Below are 17,624 nucleotides of genomic sequence, written 5' to 3' on the forward strand. Positions count from 1 at the left end.
CCTTGTGTAAATGTTAAGAGTGTTGGATTTTCCTAAGACACAAACTCCTGGGTTGTGAGTGAGCATTAAAAAGGTTTTGAGTGATCTGTACAGAACTGGTGTTTCTTGAACTTGCAGAATAATTCACTATTCTTGTCTGCAGTACTGTGAGAACAGCTAATTAAACTCTCAGGATTTTAAGGATGTTTGCTGATTAGAAGAGGCGAATGTTCTTTAAATGAAGGCAACTATGTTTTCTCTCATTTTGAATCTGGTTCTGACTTTTTGGGTTCTTTGTTTTAGGATCTGGCTCCATACCTACCTAGTGTGACCCCTGGACTGAAGGCCTCTCTGTTGGATCCTGTACCTGAAGTAAGTCTTTTGTACAAACACAGTCTGTCTTTCAGTGCATTAGGTTAAACATTGTTCTAATCAGACTGGCTCCTCTGTAGCACCTTAGACTGGACATTTTGCAGATCTGTGTTTCTCTTGTCTGTTAGGTGCGCACAGTATCTGCAAAGGCCCTGGGGGCCATGGTGAAGGGTATGGGAGAGTCGTGCTTTGAGGATTTGTTGCCGTGGCTGATGGAGACACTGACGTATGAGCAGAGCTCAGTGGATCGCTCTGGTGCTGCTCAAGGTGGGGACAGCTGTGTGTGAACACTGAGCTCAGGTCTTCTCATATTAAATCAGATTAGTTGCTTGTTTCCTGTGTATATCAGCTCTGTTCCCTGCTATTTTCCCCCAGGTCTGGCTGAGGTTATGGCTGGTTTGGGGGTAGAAAAGCTGGAGAAACTTATGCCAGAGATTGTAGCAACTGCCAGTAAAGTGGATATTGCTCCACATGTACGAGATGGTTATATCATGATGTTCAACTACCTGCCAATTACCTTTGGAGACAAGTTCACTCCCTATGTTGGTCCCATCATTCCTTGTATCCTTAAGGTATGTAGCAAAACTGAAGAATTTTATTTATCAGAGAATAAAAATAAGGCGCCAGAATATTTTAAGTATAATTTTCAATAATTGTGGGAGGTGCAGAGACTTGTCCAGCTTGGCTGGACTACTAGAAAAAAAGAAAGGGAATTTAAATTATAAACGATTTCTCCTAAGTTTTTGGCTTGCCGTCTTTTACTTGTGGTCACTAGTCATTTTTTAAAGTCATCTTTGTGCATTCACAACTCCATAATTCATTTGGTTTTCATGGTGTAGAGACAAAACATTGTTTTGTTTTCCTCCTGTTGCTTTTGTTTATTGAGCTGAAAGGCTGAGTTTTCAGAGCCCCTTTTGTGCCTGTGTGCAGGCCCTGGCAGACGAGAACGAGTTCGTGCGGGACACGGCGCTGCGCGCGGGGCAGCGAATCATCAGCATGTACGCCGAGACCGCCATTGCTCTGCTCCTGCCACAGCTGGAGGATGGGCTCTTTGATGACTTGTGGAGGATAAGGTAAGGCAGAACCCACTTAGCCACAAGCGTTTCCCTTCCATGCTTGAAAAACTGGTGTGATTTAGGCTCTGTGTTGCTCCTCAAAAAAATGCAGAGACCTCCTGTGAAGCAAAAACAAGTGTCTCTTTTTGCTTGTTGATTTGATTAGGATGCCTTACAGCACTTGAGTCTGCAAAGCCCTGCCAGACTGGATCAGGTTTCCTACTACCTGCAGAGCATTCATGCTGGATTATTAATTCTGGCGGTGACTCTGAAATGCACTTCCAAGGCAATTGCTGTGGCAATATTTAGCCCTTGTGTACTGTTTTTCACTTCTCCAAATGCTGAGCAAGTTATTCTTCTCCTGTGTGTGATGCGCAGTGGAGCACTCACAGCCAATAGCAGTTATTCAAAAATTAGCTGCACTAAATCAGTTGTGCCAGCTGAGTGCTGCAAAGTACTCTTGCCCCAAGTGAATGTTGTTTGGGTTATACAAATGCAGGCAATGTCTTGTTCCTTTTTAGAGTCAAGGCTATTCTTGGATTCATTGCTTTGATTTGAAAATTCTCTCAGCCTTTCCAGTTTGGAATTCACTCCTTCTCTTTCTCTTTATCATGCTACTTTCAGCCATGTTGGCAGATTGATGCTACACATAAGCCCATGCAGCATTTCAGTGCAGACCCAGCTGTGCTTCACATTTGGCTCCAGTCTGTAGCTGACATCCTGTCAGAATTGGACAGGTACTGCCTGAGTGCCCTGTTCATAACACTTGACTTGCTCCTGTTGCCAGGTTTAGCTCAGTTCAGCTCCTTGGAGATCTTCTATTTCATATCTCAGGAGTCACTGGAAAAATGACCACAGAAACTGCCTCAGAGGATGACAACTTTGGAACAGCCCAGTCAAACAAGGTAAAGCCACTCTTGCTTGTTGTGCCTTTATTTTTTTCAAATTCTCCTATTTTAAAAATCAGCATGGACAGCCTGCTGGAAAGACATACTGAATAATCACGTATTCTGTTCTTTTTATAGATTTCAGGGGCAGTTAATACAATTCTATGCTATTTCTTTGCAGGCTATCATTAATGCTCTGGGAGTGGAGAGGAGGAACAGGGTGCTGGCAGGGCTGTACATGGGCCGCTCGGACACGCAGCTGGTGGTGCGCCAGGCCTCCTTACACGTCTGGAAAATCGTTGTCTCAAACACTCCTCGCACACTGCGGGAAATCCTACCAACACTCTTCGGGCTTCTGCTGAAATTCCTGGCCAGTACTTGCGCAGATAAACGAACGGTGAGGAATTAAGTTGTGCCTTTCCTGATCCTGCAGGTGACTGTAGAAAACAACTCCTGGGGAACACAGGATAATTCTTCTCTATAAGTAACTCCAAAGCTGTTATCAGTTTAACTGTTCTGAGTATGAGCAGGTCTGAGTTCTCTGCTGAAGGCAACTGTGATTGTGATGATAGTAAAACTATTTTTCGATGGTTATTTGTAATATTGTTTCCATTCCTAGGCTCTGTCTGCACTATGAACATAGTGTATGGTCAAAAACTAACATTTGCTCACAGTTCACTTTTTAAAGTTTTATAAAAAAGGAAAATAATTAATACATTTTTGGGGACAGGTTGCAGCACGGACATTAGGAGACCTTGTCCGAAAGTTAGGGGAGAAGATCCTCCCTGAAATCATTCCTATCCTGGAAGATGGATTGAGATCAGACAAGAGTGATGAGAGGCAAGGAGTCTGCATTGGTTTGAGTGAGATCATGAAATCAACCAGCAGGGATGCGGTGAGTGACATGTGCCAAGTGAAATTCCCATTTTCCCAGGTATTGATGTTATGGTGCAGGTATTGCACTTGAGACAGAAAAATACAGCTAGTACTGGACTTGTTCTGTGGTCTGTAACTAACACTGAGTTGCTGCTCAGGCAAATTGTATGAATTTGTATCAGTCGGTAAATTTAAACATTGCCTTTTATGAGATATAATACTAGAAATCTTCCACTAGGTTGCCTTAGAGCAATGCAACTGTTTGTGCTGATGGATCCTGCTTTTCTTCCAATATTATTCCAAGCAAACTGCAGTTTAGTTTCAGTTGTGCAAATTCTGCATTCCTCACTACTTTCACTACTGAGATATGTGCATCTGTTGTGCTTTAGATGTTCTGTAATTTTACCTCTTCCACAGGTGCTGCTTTTCTCTGAGTCCCTGGTTCCTACAGTGAGAAAAGCACTGTGTGACCCTCTGGAAGAAGTTCGAGAGGCTGCAGCCAAAACATTTGAACAGCTGCACTCAACAATTGGCCATCAGGCTCTTGAAGACATCCTGCCCTTCTTGCTGAAGCAGCTGGTGAGCATTGCTCAGCATTAGTCAACAACTTGATTAATGATGTTGTGGGACAAGTTTTGAATAATTATCTTAAAGGAGCAGGAGGACTGTAATGGCAGACCTACCAGGGAATGGCAGAAGTATTTTGTCTCCTGGAGTCATGCTAGCCAGTGATTGGGAAGATATTGTAGCTTAAGCCTAGGCTTAAGAATTGCTACACCTGGCTCGCTGATGGAATTGCCACTGTCATCTGATGAAGTTGCTTGGCCACCATGCCTGAAATGGAAGATCTTTCTGATGTGACAAAAGGGTTTGGTTTGGGTTTTGCTAGGTACTAGAATATGAGAACATTTCTTAATATAAGGACTTGATTTTGTATTTATGATCACTTGGAAAATTGTCCCTTGTGTGTACAGATGATTTCTCAGGTTTGTCTCTTTCCCTGTAGGATAATGAAGAGACAGCTGACTTTGCTGTGGATGGTCTTAAACAAGTTATGGCTGTCAAGAGCCGTGTGGTGCTGCCTTACTTGGTGCCAAAGGTACAATGAGAAACAAATTTTAAACTTGATATCTATGCCGTTTCCTCTGCTTGCTGCCAGTTTTCCTTGGACCAATATAGCAAAAGGGAGAGCACAGTCTGAAATTTTCTTCTGATTTTGTGCTCAAAACATTGTTATTTGGCTTGTGATGCATAAACATTTCATGTTGTAGAGAAAGTGAGACTCCTTCTGAAAAAACTTTCTGCTTGCCTCAATTTTTGGTGTTATTTTTTTATGTTTGTAGCTGACTACCCCCCCAGTGAACACCCGGGTTCTGGCTTTCCTCTCCTCAGTGGCAGGGGACGCTCTGACACGGCATCTGAGTGTCATCCTGCCAGCCATGATGTCTGCACTCAAAGAGAAGCTGGGCACCAGTGAAGAGCAATTGGCAAGTAGCACAGCTCAGCTCTTTGTTGTGACAGGTTGCCTGAAGATAGTGCACCAGGTTTACTTCCCATCCCAGAATCTGTGTTCTCTAGATTCACAGACTGCATGTTTAATTCAGTCCATTAGCTTCTCCAGGATGAGTCTTTTTGCCTGGTGGCATATTGTGAGTCAAAAACCGTATGCTTTCCAAATCTATTTGTATCCATTTAAAAGTCTCCTTGGCCTGCTAAAAGATACAATTCTCAGTTTGCTTATTCCTGGAGAACTGCCAGAAAGTCTAGTTAACTTTATATTTATTCTTGGTGTAGAAGACTGAGAGATTAAGGGGCTGCGGGGAGGAAATCTATTTTGCATGCTGCACTCCTCACACAGTGCTTTCCAAAACATCTGGTGTTTGGACTCCAGAGAACATCCTGGAGTTGTGACTGTGGACAGACATTTTCATAATCCGTTGGTGAATTAGGAATGAGTGACAGAGTCCCATTGCCTTTCTGCTGTAAGATACCCATTGGATCAGGTTCTAGCCCCAAGTCTGCCTGGAGATCTCTAATGTACCCACAGACGTGCTTGTAATTAGGGCTGTGACGCACAGCATTAAACTACCTAAATCAGAAGAATGTTATCTGACAAGACTCACAGTCTCTCATGAATGAGTAAGATGAGGGAGACTGAACTACTCTAGTTTTTTTAATTAGTCCTCCTGCAGCAGCTGGAGCAATCAGTTCAGCAGAGTTTGGTCACTTGTTAAATTTTAAGAATTGGTCATACCTTTGTCTGCATCAGGACTGAGTCAAGCCTTTAATGCTGATGTGACCAGCTCTTTAATGAGAAACAATTAGCAAGTGGGGTGTGTTGTAGTGTTTATCTAGACACAATGCTGGGGATAACGTGGAGAAACTCGGGGCTAAACTTGGCTTTGTTCTGTTTGAGAGCTAATGTAAAGTTAATTTGGACTCTTCAGGAGATGGCAAACTGCCAGTCTGTGATCCTGTCTGTGGAAGATGACGTTGGACAAAGAATTATAACTGAAGATTTGCTAGAAGCTACTCGCAGCCCTGAGCTGGGCATGAGACAGGCAGCAGCTGTTATGCTGAATATCTACTGCTCCAAGACAAAAGCAGACTACACCGGGCATCTCAGGAGCTTGGTTTCAGGCTTGATTCGCCTGTTTAATGACACGAACCCTGTAGTTCTGAATGAAAGCTGGGATGCACTTAATTCCATCACCAAGGTGAGAGGCAGTTTAGAAAGGTTACAGGAGTAATGCCTGGCCTGAGAAGACTTCAAAAAGATATCTGGATGTCATGTTGCCTGATCTTTGTTTTACCCCTCTCTCCTGCAGAAATTAGATGCTGGGAACCAGCTTGCTCTCATTGAGGACCTGCACAGGGATATCCGGATTGTAGGGAATGAGGCCAAGGGCGAGCATGTGCCAGGATTCTGTATTCCTAAGAAGGTAAAGGATCAGAATGAGCCTGGATTCATCATAGCCACAATACCCCACCTTTGAGGAGAGCTGATTGATATTATAGCTATTAGAAGCAGTGACTATTCAGGCATTCCAAACCTTTATATTGGAGGACTTTTTGTAGGTTAGAGCTCTTGAGTAACCCTACAGAAGACCCCTCTTGCAATGAGGTCTCTGACAGTTCTGTTATGCATGTAAGTTATGGTTACTGGCTGCTTTTTATGGGGGAGTAACACTGGACTTTTGTGCCAAATTTCTCTGGTTTAAAAATTCCCTGAGCCGCCACCACTTTTCTCATAGCAACTGGCTTAGTAAGGCGGAGAGGCATGAAATCAAACCAAATAAAAGTAGCTCTGTCAATGTGGAATCAGGCAGCTGAAGGTCAACAGGAAATTGAGAGAAACTCTCCAAGTTTGTGCATCTGGTGTATAATAGCAGCAAAAATAAGATACATATTTCTTGCATCTTAGCTTCTAAGCTTTCTTATCCGATTTTCGTGACAGGGAGTGACTTCCATACTTGTGGTGCTGCGGGAAGGTGTTTTAACTGGTAATCCAGAACAGAAGGAGGAGGCAGCAAAGGCCTTAGGGCTGGTTATAAAGCTGACTTCTGCTGAAGCTCTCAAACCATCTGTTGTGAGCATCACTGGGCCACTCATTCGAATCTTGGGAGATCGGTTCAGCTGGAATGTCAAGGTGGCTCTGCTTGAAACATTAAGCCTTCTTTTAGCTAAGGTAAGATTCAAAGTATTGGACTGTGGTTTGTGAACGTTTTCTATGGCAACCTTTAGAAATACCTGTTGCTGTTCATGTAAATACAGCTGGGATGCTTGCTGCTGTGGATTTGATATGTAGGGATAGCACTTTAACTGATTGCATTCTTACAGCAGCTTCTGGCCTACAAAAAAAGCCCCCAGTGCTAAAAAACTGCGCTTAGAAATATTGATAAATGCTGATCCCACTTGGAAGTGATTAAAACCCACCATGTAATTAATTTCTCCTGTATCCACCATTTTTATGTATTGTTAAGTGCGAAGATCTTATTTATCTTTGAACAGAGCTGAGCTTTTATTCAGTGCTTGAGTACAAAAGGCTCTGAGTACATGATAGTGTAGAATTTCTCAGTGCTACCCTTGCATTTCAGTGTGAAGAAAAGCTTATTAGATTGGAAAAAGTCAAAGGTTTTTTGGTAAATTTTTGTGTCACCATAACAATGGTTTTGTGGTAAATTGTTTTTCCTATTTTAGTAGCGTGTTAGATTTAACAAGGATTCTCTGATAACAAACTGCTGTAGAAGAGGTTTTCAGGCTTTGATCTCTAGCTGCTCTTTAATACTCGACCCCACCACTTTCCCTTCTTCCACTCTGGAATAGGTTGAGATTGCTCTGAAACCGTTTTTGCCCCAGCTGCAAACAACGTTCACCAAAGCTCTGCAAGACTCAAACCGCGCTGTTCGCCTTAAAGCTGCCGATGCTCTTGGGAAACTCATTGTCATCCACGTCAAAGTGGATCCTCTCTTCACGGAGCTCCTGAATGGAATTCGTTCCAGCGATGACTCTGCCATCAGGTAAGCTGCAGCTGACAGCTCAGACTTCCTGCTTACCAAGGACGAAAGGAAGAGCTGGGATGAGTGATCAAAACCCCCAGTTAGAGTAAGATGCATGTATTAATGAAAGCAGTGGACTGCAAACCAGGAATGGGGATGATGAGGCCTTCTTGTGTCAGAAGTTGAGCTTGAGAGTATTTAGGAGAAAGAGTGCTTGGGGTCTGCCCAGTTCTCCTGTCCTGCACATCCCCAAGCAGCCCACTTTAAAAAGCATTATTGACAGTCAGTCTGACCTGAAGGAAAACAGCTGTTTTTGTATCCTACAGGCACAAGATCCCTAAGATATGAACTTCCTGACATTATAATTTTTTTAATGTTTGAACATTTAGAAAATAACTGTGTTGTGTTAGACAGAAACATGGAAGTCCTATCTAGTATGGAGTCTGCAGCAGTGCAGAGAGGGGATCGCTCTCCCAAACTATAAGGCATCTCAGTGTAATTGCTGTGCAAGGATCTACAGGTATCCAGAGTAAAACTTCTCTGAGAGGGTGGGGGAGAGGCAATGTCTGACTCTAGAATGTGATCTCTTCCAGGGATACAATGCTGCAAGCGCTGCGGTTTGTCACACGAGGAGCTGGTGCTAAAGTGGATGCTGCTATTAGGAAGAATATTAGCATGGTGCTGCTGGGGATGCTGGGACATGATGAGGTACTGCTTCAGCCAGCTGCAAACAGTCTTGTTCTTACATTTAAAATCTGAACTTTCTAACAATTACTATCTAAAATAACTTCTGGGGAAATTAATATAATTATGTATATATATATATAATAATGTAGTCACAGTGAAGAATTTGAGACTCCTGACCAGTCCCTGGTAACTCTGAAAAGCCTTCAGTTTAATGTTTCCTTGGCAACTGCATATGTGGGTTTGACCTGCAGCTCCTCACTAACAGGTTTCAGGTAGCTCTGCAGTCAGGATTTGCTTTTTATCTTGGAGAAAGCCTGCAGTACCTTCATTATATGCATAGATGTGTTTATAACCTCTCATGCGAAGTTTATCAGTCCGTGTGAGAAATTTTTCAGATAATGGTAGATTTTTCTCCAATGAGAATAAGCTCTCCAAGTTTAATATAGGGTCTTCTGTATAGAGCAGATAGCAACGGTAACATGAGGGACATTAAATTAATCATCTAATAATTTATTTAAGTCAGTCTCTGCAACAGACATGGAACTATTGACATGGTAGAAATAGAAGTAAATTTGGGGGAGAAGTGGACAGTAATGGGATGGTCACATAAGGAAGCCAAAATAGCAAAAGCCTGGAAGTGTTAAATGAAGAGTAGTAAGAGTCTATCACAGAGACCAGCTCATTCTCAAATGGCTAAAAATAACACTTACACTAAGTGAATCTAAAGTAAGGTTTTGTGAACTCATTTTTAAAACATTGAATTTCATCTTTATGACTTTTCCATTTAACATATCAGAACTTAGATAAAATCTGTAATTCTTCAGTCTCTGCTGGCTTTTTTGACCTTAGATTTTGTTTTAAGTTCCATTATATACAAGAAAAAATACGAAGTGAAATAAATCCTCAGGAGTACAAGTGAAATACTACTATTTATTTTCTCCTCCTCTTTATTTCCTGTCATGCTCTGACACTTGTTTTTCTTGCTGCCTGTCTCTGGGGTGTGTTGAGCTCAAGCCATGTTCTCTGTTCTCCCATCCCCTGTCAGGATGCCACCCGCATGGCCTCGGCCGGCTGCCTGGCAGAGCTGTGCGCCTTTCTGTCCGACGACGAGCTCAGCACTGTTCTCTACCAGCACTTATTGGGTAGGTCAAGCTGCTTACGGGGCTGGAACAGATGCTGAAAGCAGGGAAGATTCCTTCTCAGCCATTGATTCAAGCTAACTTTGAGACTGAATCTCTGCTCTGTATTTTCTTGTATTTTTCTTAACTCATGGCTCTTAATTTGTGCACTCTGGTACACAGGGAGCACAGGTAACTGGTTATCAGTTGGGGTTGCCCAGGCCCTTTTCTCTGGATTTCTTATCTGAAGACGTGACAGAAGTACTAGAATGGCTGAGTAATTGCTGTTGCTGACACGAGGACAGCTGGACATGACAGGATGTTCAGGCAGGGTGGACAGGAGGGCAGTCCCACCTTTTGGGAGAGCACTGTGATCTTAGGTTGGTTGATGTTAATTGCAGACCACATCTGATGACTTCACATGCTTTTGGAGAATTAACTAATTTGCCTCCAAGTTAGAAAAAAACGTGACTTTTATAGGACCCCAGTGTTTGAGAGTGTTATGGATTACTCTCCCCTATGGGCTTAAAATGGAAGTCTGTTGGCTGGTCAAGTTATAGATGACTTTTACAAATTTATTAGATTGTCAAAGCTTGTGTAATTTTGAACCATCAGAAGTATCTGAGTTGAACAACAGAGTCCCTTGTTTGTGTCTGCTTCCCTGCTTGCCTAGGTGGTGGTCTTGCCTGGAAAAGGTGCTGCATTTTAGCTCTGTCTATGTCTTTTTGGGAGAAATAGAAGAAGCAGGGCATTGGTTTAGATGCTGCTTGTTATTTCATTTTATGGCAGTGAATTGACAAACTGCCCAAAGCCTCTCATATGAAGAGGAGTAGCTAGCAGGAGCTCTGCCATTGTTCTGTTCTTTCCTCTGCAGCAGATGTCTCTGGCATTGACTGGATGGTGAGGCATGGGCGGAGCCTGGCTCTCTCGGTGGCTGTGAACGTGGCTCCTGGCAAGTTGTGTTCCCCAAAATACTACAACAGTGTCCAGGAGATGATCATCAGCAATGCCACGGCCGACAGGGTGAGTCCTGCCCCATGGGGGGAGTGCTGTTGCAAGCTCTTGTTGGGAGCAGTTTTGAAAGGTGTATGAACAGGTTCCCTGTGTTACCAACCAGGACAAAAACCCCCAGGTGCCATCTGAAGAGTCTCCCTTGGCTAGATGCAGTTTTTATGGTGAAATTACACAACTGTTCTGAGTCTTTGAGTTCGGATCTCTGGGGAGATGAAGATTATTTAATCTTTAACTGCAGAGTAGCTTTCATTTGGAGTAAATTACACTCGTGTTTCCCTAGAGAGTTCTCATTCACTGACCAAGTTTGCAAGAGTGAATATTATTCATTTTAGGAGGGAGAGTTTAAATCTGGTGTTGAATGACTAGTTTGGGGTAGGAATTTTGTGGGCTTGGTGGGGCCTGCTGCCTTATTTCTTTTGGCACATAGTTGCACTGGGATTTTTTCATTATATTACCCAATACCAATAACCCAATGTTTTTTGATGCTGTTATTCTTTTGAAAGATGGGTTTAGCCTTCCACAGAAGCTGACAAACCACAAGTTTGGTTTTAAAGGCTGTTGTTGAACTGTGCTGTAATAATACCAATTCTTGTCTTTATGGTGAAGATTCCCATTGCAGTTAGTGGCATCAGAGGGATGGGCTTTCTCATGAAATACCACATGGAAGAGGGAGGCACCCTGCCTCCCAAACTTTCCAGCCTCTTTATTAAGGTAAGAATTTTCATGTTAGCTATCTGCTGGTGTTCTTGTGTGATCTGAATCTCTGTTTGACCTAACTCATGGGTGGGTCTATCAAGTCCCTGAAAATCTAGATATTTCTTTTTGAGGCAGAGTGCAGACAGTACCACTGTATTAGCCTGCTTTGAACCTGTGAATACAACACTGCCATCCCTGCTCTAACAAGGAAATTTGCTTTTGAGCCTTCTGTGCTGAATCCCAAGTCTGAGTCTTATAAATGCATTTTTCCTTTGCAATAGCAAACAGCTGGCAGAGAGGCAGAGAAGAGTGTGAAGAAGCTGTCAGGTTTTTAAGATTGCTAAAGGTCAAACGGCCTTTGCTAGAAATGTATCAAATACCAAAACTCACCTACCTTAGAACAGTGAAGTTAACATCTTTTTCAGTTAATTTAGATTTAAGAATTTTTCTTCAAAATTCCTTTAATGGCTGATTCTTTTGGAGTGTGGCTGGGGTTTTTTGGTTTCTTTAGTTGTCTGCCCTCCCCAGACCCCACCATATACCTGAGTATTCCTCTTCGTTGCCAAGGATAGATAGAGAGGAACGATGCTGCAGCATGTTACATTTTCAGGTTTACATTTCTTTGCAAGTTACTTGAAAAACTACCAAACATGTCAAGTTGACACGATACAGGCCAACATTCTTCAAAGCAGACTTTTTGTTTGAAGTCCAACTTTTCTATGTTAATATAATAGTATTGTGTTAAAATATAAAATATCACACTTTCCACAAAACCCTTATCACCTTATTAATAATGCACTTCACATTCACACATTAGCTTTCATGTTTTAAATGGGTTAAGATTAAAATACAAAACTCTCATTCTTAGAATTTTGAAGTTAAATCCACTGTTAAAATGCACCCAGTATTCCAACCAGAGACTGGCTTGGCTGTTGTTGCTGAGTGAGTGTGTTGTAGAGGTGCTGACACTATCAGCTTTTCTGCTCTTAGTGGTCATTGTCATTTCCTGAGACAGTTGAGATGAACATGTGATACTGTCATCAGCTATATATATTTAGGAATTTTCTATTGAAAAGTTGTCATGTTTTCAAGGTTTGATCTTGTCTTACACAGTTTAGTCAGACTTAATTGGCAACCTGTGTATCTTGTGTACCTGTGAGTTGAAAACTGTCTGCTTTTCTTAACTTAGTTTTAAATACTTAAATCAGGAAAAAACCAAACACTGCTTTACATATTTGTCCTTGGTATATCTGAATGTAAGTGTATCTTTGTTTCTTTTAGTGTCTCCAGAATTCATCCAGTGACATAAAGTTAGTTGCAGAAAAGATGATTTGGTGGGCAAATAAAAGCCATCTTCCCCCATTGGATACTCAGACAATTAAACCAATTCTCAAAGCACTTCTGGACAACACAAAAGACAAAAACACCAGTGTAAGAGCCTACAGTGACCAGGCTATTGTCAACCTCCTGAAGATGAGAGCGGGTGAAGAAGTGCTTGAGGTATGAGGCATAAAAAAACCGTAATTGTTGGTAGTAAGGCTGTGTCACCTCATTCTGCATTTGTCTGTATGGTGCCTGCAGCCTCAGAATGTGCTGGAAGTCTCTCATGAAATAGATGAAGTGTGATATTCCCACTTTCATTTACATCTTCAGCAATATTCTCATGCTAAGCTCTGAAGAAATCAGCAACATCTGTTCTGTACAACCTTACAGTGCAGCATTAATAGAATCAAGGCGTTTAACATACCCCCTTTATTAAGCCTTGCCTGTGCTGAGTTCCCTCAGCTGGCACTGGTAATTCATTGCTTTGGTCACTTGCATGGTCACAATGGTGCTAGGAAGTACTTAGGATGGACTACTTCATGCATCCATTTCCAGACCTGTTTTCTAAGTCTGACCTGCTTTTGGATAGTTCCCACGTCTGGAATTGTAAAACCAAGTGGAGACTTTTGGGACGTTTGAAAGATTTTAGTTGATACAGCACCTAAGGCACTTATCCTGATTTTGAATTGTATGTTGTAAGGAGTTGGTAATTGTTGCTGTCTCCCTCCCACAGTCAGTTTCCAAAATTCTGGATGCTGCCAGCCTGGAACTTCTCAATGAAAGCTGCAGGAGGTCCCTGTGGAAGCTGGCTGGGCAGGCTGACTCTGAGGAACAGATCGATGACACTATCCTGACGTGATAAAGCTCCCAAAGACCAGGAAACACTGAACCAACCGCTGCATCAGCATTTCAAATCAAACACCTATTATAAATGTTTTCATTTTTGAAAATGTTAATTCTGATGGGATTTCATGAAAAGGACTCCCAGAGAGTATTTTAGTATCAAATATACCAGAATAGCCTTAATTAGACCCACACTAGATGAAAATAAAAAATTTGGTCCCCTTTTTGAAACAGATAATGTACAAGAGACAGACATACTAACCAATACTGGTCAGCTGTGGCCAATTGTGACATGTGGCTAGAGCACATCAGGCTTAATCTCTGGTGACAACTATTTCCTTTCCAGGGTCTGTGCAAAAACTCCAATACTGGAGGTGTGTTGGTTTTTCCACGCACCCTGGAAGGCAGGAATAGAACTTGGTGAAAGTTCAGTTCTATTGTTTCTGTGTACTGCTAACTTGCTGCTTGTGACGGTTCTGAAGACTGAAAATCCCTGTAAAACGAAGTATTTAAAATAGCCTTAGAAATCACAGATGCGAAAGGGGAATTAAATGCAGTCCGTTTAGAGAAGGAACATTTAATAAAGGCTCTGACTTTGATCCTTCTGATGTAAACTGTTCTTTATACAAATTAATTTGTCAACAAACTTACACTGTGATTTACTTTTCAAACCTGTTTGGTTTAGAGCATACAGTTTATAGAGTGGACAATGCTGTGATCTGTGAAAACCTTTTGCAGAACTGAGGCAAGACAGGGTTTAAAGCCAAGGCAGAACTGACATTTAATGAAATTTGTAAGTAATTACTCCTGTTGATTTCCAAAGTATTTTTGACTACAGACAGCTTTTTAATTACCCAACTAGTGAAAAGTCCTCTGTATTTACGTCTTCAAAGGCATCACAAAATACTTGGCGTTAGTTTTTTTGGTCAATGAGTTGTGCTGCTCCAAGAAAGTCTTTTATTTTACCTGGCCACATATATCTGTCTTGAAAAAAAATCAATTTACTAGTAGATTTGATGTCACTTGATGGATATACTGAAAATCTTGTTGCAGAATACAAATTTTTAGAAGGCAAAATGAGCTTTATGTTTCACGTGGAGCAATAGTTACGTGAGCCTTACCTATTGTATGAAACTCACAGAAGGTGGTTGCACCCGAGAAGCCAGAGCACTAAGATTTGTTATTTCATGTGGGTGGTGTGTATGTGTGTGCATGTAATCTTCCTTCTTTATAACTCTGGATGCCTCAAACCATGATGATGGGAGAACACAACACTACACATAAAATCTGAGAGCATTAAGTGGAACTCCATGGGAGCACACATTCTGCTAGAAGCAATTTTCTGATTGTTATGGCAGTAGCAGTAAACACAAGAACATTTTTATCATACTCAGGCCTCAAACAGCAAGATACAACCATGAGCAGGTATTTGGGAATGCTGTGGTTTGTTCTGGTCAGAAGTACAAAAATCTGACAAAAGTTTCTTGGTGCTGTGTCAGTTCCCAGCCTGTGGTGTAGCATCCTGACAAGAGATTTGCTGTAGGAGTTAGTGGAAACTTGGGCAATTAGATATTTTACCCTTTACCTAAGATAGGCTCAGCTCCCACTAAACCATTCCTAGCAGACTGCCACACAGCTGTTTTATAGCATTATAGGATGGAGATTCCATAACTTCTCTATGCCATCTATTTTGTTATATGAACTTACCAGACTGTCAGGAATGTACCTCATGTCTGAAGAAAAAGTTTTCCTTGCTGCAACTTGAATCCATTGCTGCTTGTCCTGTTCCCACAGACACTGAAAACAGTTCCTTTTTGCAGCAACCACATTGTCACTTCAGTATCCTCATCCCTGGATGAAATAAATTCAGATTTTCTATGTATTTCCTTAGAGATTTCCATGTTTTCTAAACCTACACTGCTGCCCCTCATGTTGATTTGTTTCATTCTGACTCCTTTTTGCCTTGAGGTGTCCACTGCTGGCCCAGGTCTCCTGGGGAGTTGATTTGCAAGCCCCACTTAACAAACACAGTTGTCCGCCCCAGCACAAGGTCTGGGTGTTCCTTTGTTGCAACACCACCATGTTGTGGACATGTTAGTTTGTGATCAGCTATGAAGCCAAACTAAAAATGGCTCTTTAGTTAATTATGTCTAATCTTGTATTTATGCATTGGACACATTTCTACAAAACTGCAGCGCTTCCCAGTTGGTGTGACAGAAATTGTGTTCTATTTAATCACATTTAAGATGGGTTTTAATTCTGATTTTTGCATTTCAAAATACTTGCAAATCTGAAATCATCTGAAAACTACATATTTTGCATTGAATTGGTAATACTCAAGAGTGAAAACTCAGCTAAATGCTCTTAAAGATTTGGCAGCTTGGGGCACTGGAATGAGTTTCACCTGTGATGAATTAGCTGTGCTTTGGGATCCCAGGAACAGCAGTTAAACCATGCAATGCAAAAACCTCTGCCCTGACACATGTACAAAATCTGATGCCACTCAAAACCTACTAAGAATGTGTCAAAAAGCTGTGATTGTACTGGAATCACTCACTCCATCACTGCAGCCAGGAAGGAATGAAAAAATGGCAAGTTTTGGTGAAGATGCTGTTTGAGCTCTTGATCATGGGCACCTTGGCTTACCTATTCTGATTCCAATTGATGCTCCAGATAAACATGGGAAAGAAAATTATAGGCAAATGAAGCCTTTTTTATTAACTTGTTCATTTCAACCAATAAGATATTCTATTATTTTGATGATTTGTATTTCCAGCTTAGGTAGCAGCAAGTGGAAAACCTCATTCATCTTTCCAAACAACACCTGAATTTCTGCACTGAGCTTAGTTGTTCCTGGGAGGGAGGAGTGAAAGGTAGGAGCTCACTTGCACTTGTGGAGAATATGCTGATTTTTCAGTCACAGTGAAACACTCTATTTGGATTTTGATAGCTACTTTTGTTAAACTATTTATACATTGCAGTATAATATATCAGAGATAAAATAGCCATAATGCTTGCCACGAGATCTGATAAATTGATTGTGCCAACTTGGAGACTAAAGAATTAATTTTCTTATTTCAAATGTCTTAAAAATACCAGTTGCCAGTAAAAGATAATTTTTCCCTTCAATTGATGGTAATAACATCTTTGAACTGTCAAGCAACTGTCTCTGAGTGACAGCTGAACTGTGTGCATTTCAAGAAGATCAAAAAATAATTTATGAGAGAGGTTTACAAGGTGCTAAAAATTACAATGGAAGAGAGACAAATGTAAAAGCATAAAATACTCAAATATTTTGATTTTTTTTTTGATCAGTCACAGTTCTTACTGTCCATTTTATTTAGTAACATCATGACACTTTTCACATGATGAGGTTTCATGAGCTTAAAAATAGAGGTAATAGGAGTCACTGTCATTTTGGGTTTGAGCTGGTGGTTTGTGTGCTGGATTCAAGGAATTTCCCTGCAGCTACTGCGTCCTCAGTTACTCTGGTGGTGCTGGATTGCCCCAGTGCTTGTCTGGGGTGAGTGATTTTATATATATATATATATATATATATATACACACACACACACACACATATATATGTGTGTGTGTATATGTATGTATGTGTATATATATGTGTGTGTGTGTGTGTATGTGTGTGGTGTTTAAAATGCATGAATTGCAGAGTGAATGTCAGCTGAAGGTCACATGAATGGATTCCAGGATGTGAGGACCTTGACAGGGTGCACTTTGAAACCTATAATGTGTTTTTGAAGGTTAAGATTAAGAAAGGTTCATAATTAGGTGGAACATGACCCACTAGACCAGGTTGCCCCAGTCCCCACCCAGACTGGCCTTGGACACATCCAGGGATGGGGCAGCCACAGCTTGTCTGGGCAGTCTGTGCCAGGGCCTCTCCACCTCACAGGGAACAATTTATTCCTAATACAGACTCATTTATAATCTGTAACAATCCAAGTTCTTTAGTGCTAATATACCTCTTCCTATCTGAATGACAATGCATGTTAGTAAGACAGGTTTCATTAAATAATTCAAACTTGATCTCAGGAGTTCAAGTACGAGTGTGAATGTTTTTTAAAGAAAAATTAATCACAGCAAAAAGCCAGCACTTTTCTTGTGCCATGTCTCCACTTAGAAGTGACGATCTCCTAAAAAGTGACCACAGTCTTGCAGTAATTGTGTAATCAGTGTCTGTGCAACTGATAACAAAATCACTGAGGCTGCTGGATGACTGGGAGTGCTTTTGAACTGCATATATGAGCTGGGGAC

At 41.4% G+C, this 17,624-nt stretch overlaps 1 protein-coding gene across 2 annotated transcripts in view; it reads left to right on the forward strand.

Moving 5' to 3' along the window:
* Positions 1-13,948, forward strand: part of GCN1 (GCN1 activator of EIF2AK4) — a 37,629-nt gene extending 23,681 nt beyond the window's left edge. Inside the window, exons 39-58 of one of the 2 annotated variants that reach the window (XM_021549815.3) lie at positions 283-351; positions 480-618; positions 727-923; positions 1,282-1,424; positions 2,194-2,311; positions 2,475-2,690; positions 3,024-3,188; positions 3,587-3,748; positions 4,176-4,268; positions 4,513-4,656; positions 5,617-5,886; positions 5,998-6,111; positions 6,627-6,857; positions 7,496-7,689; positions 8,262-8,376; positions 9,401-9,497; positions 10,348-10,496; positions 11,094-11,198; positions 12,465-12,683; positions 13,240-13,948. In XM_021549815.3, the coding sequence (XP_021405490.2) occupies positions 283-351; positions 480-618; positions 727-923; positions 1,282-1,424; positions 2,194-2,311; positions 2,475-2,690; positions 3,024-3,188; positions 3,587-3,748; positions 4,176-4,268; positions 4,513-4,656; positions 5,617-5,886; positions 5,998-6,111; positions 6,627-6,857; positions 7,496-7,689; positions 8,262-8,376; positions 9,401-9,497; positions 10,348-10,496; positions 11,094-11,198; positions 12,465-12,683; positions 13,240-13,365 (3,066 nt within the window). In that variant the 3' untranslated portion in view covers positions 13,366-13,948. The remainder of the gene's footprint in view (positions 1-282; positions 352-479; positions 619-726; positions 924-1,281; positions 1,425-2,193; positions 2,312-2,474; positions 2,691-3,023; positions 3,189-3,586; positions 3,749-4,175; positions 4,269-4,512; positions 4,657-5,616; positions 5,887-5,997; positions 6,112-6,626; positions 6,858-7,495; positions 7,690-8,261; positions 8,377-9,400; positions 9,498-10,347; positions 10,497-11,093; positions 11,199-12,464; positions 12,684-13,239) is intronic. The other variant, XM_077787147.1, reaches the window with a different exon arrangement.
* Positions 13,949-17,624: the final 3,676 nt, after the last annotated feature.

Source organism: Lonchura striata, chromosome 18 (genome assembly GCF_046129695.1).
Source record: "Lonchura striata isolate bLonStr1 chromosome 18, bLonStr1.mat, whole genome shotgun sequence".
NCBI classification, from domain to species: Eukaryota; Metazoa; Chordata; class Aves; order Passeriformes; family Estrildidae; genus Lonchura; species Lonchura striata.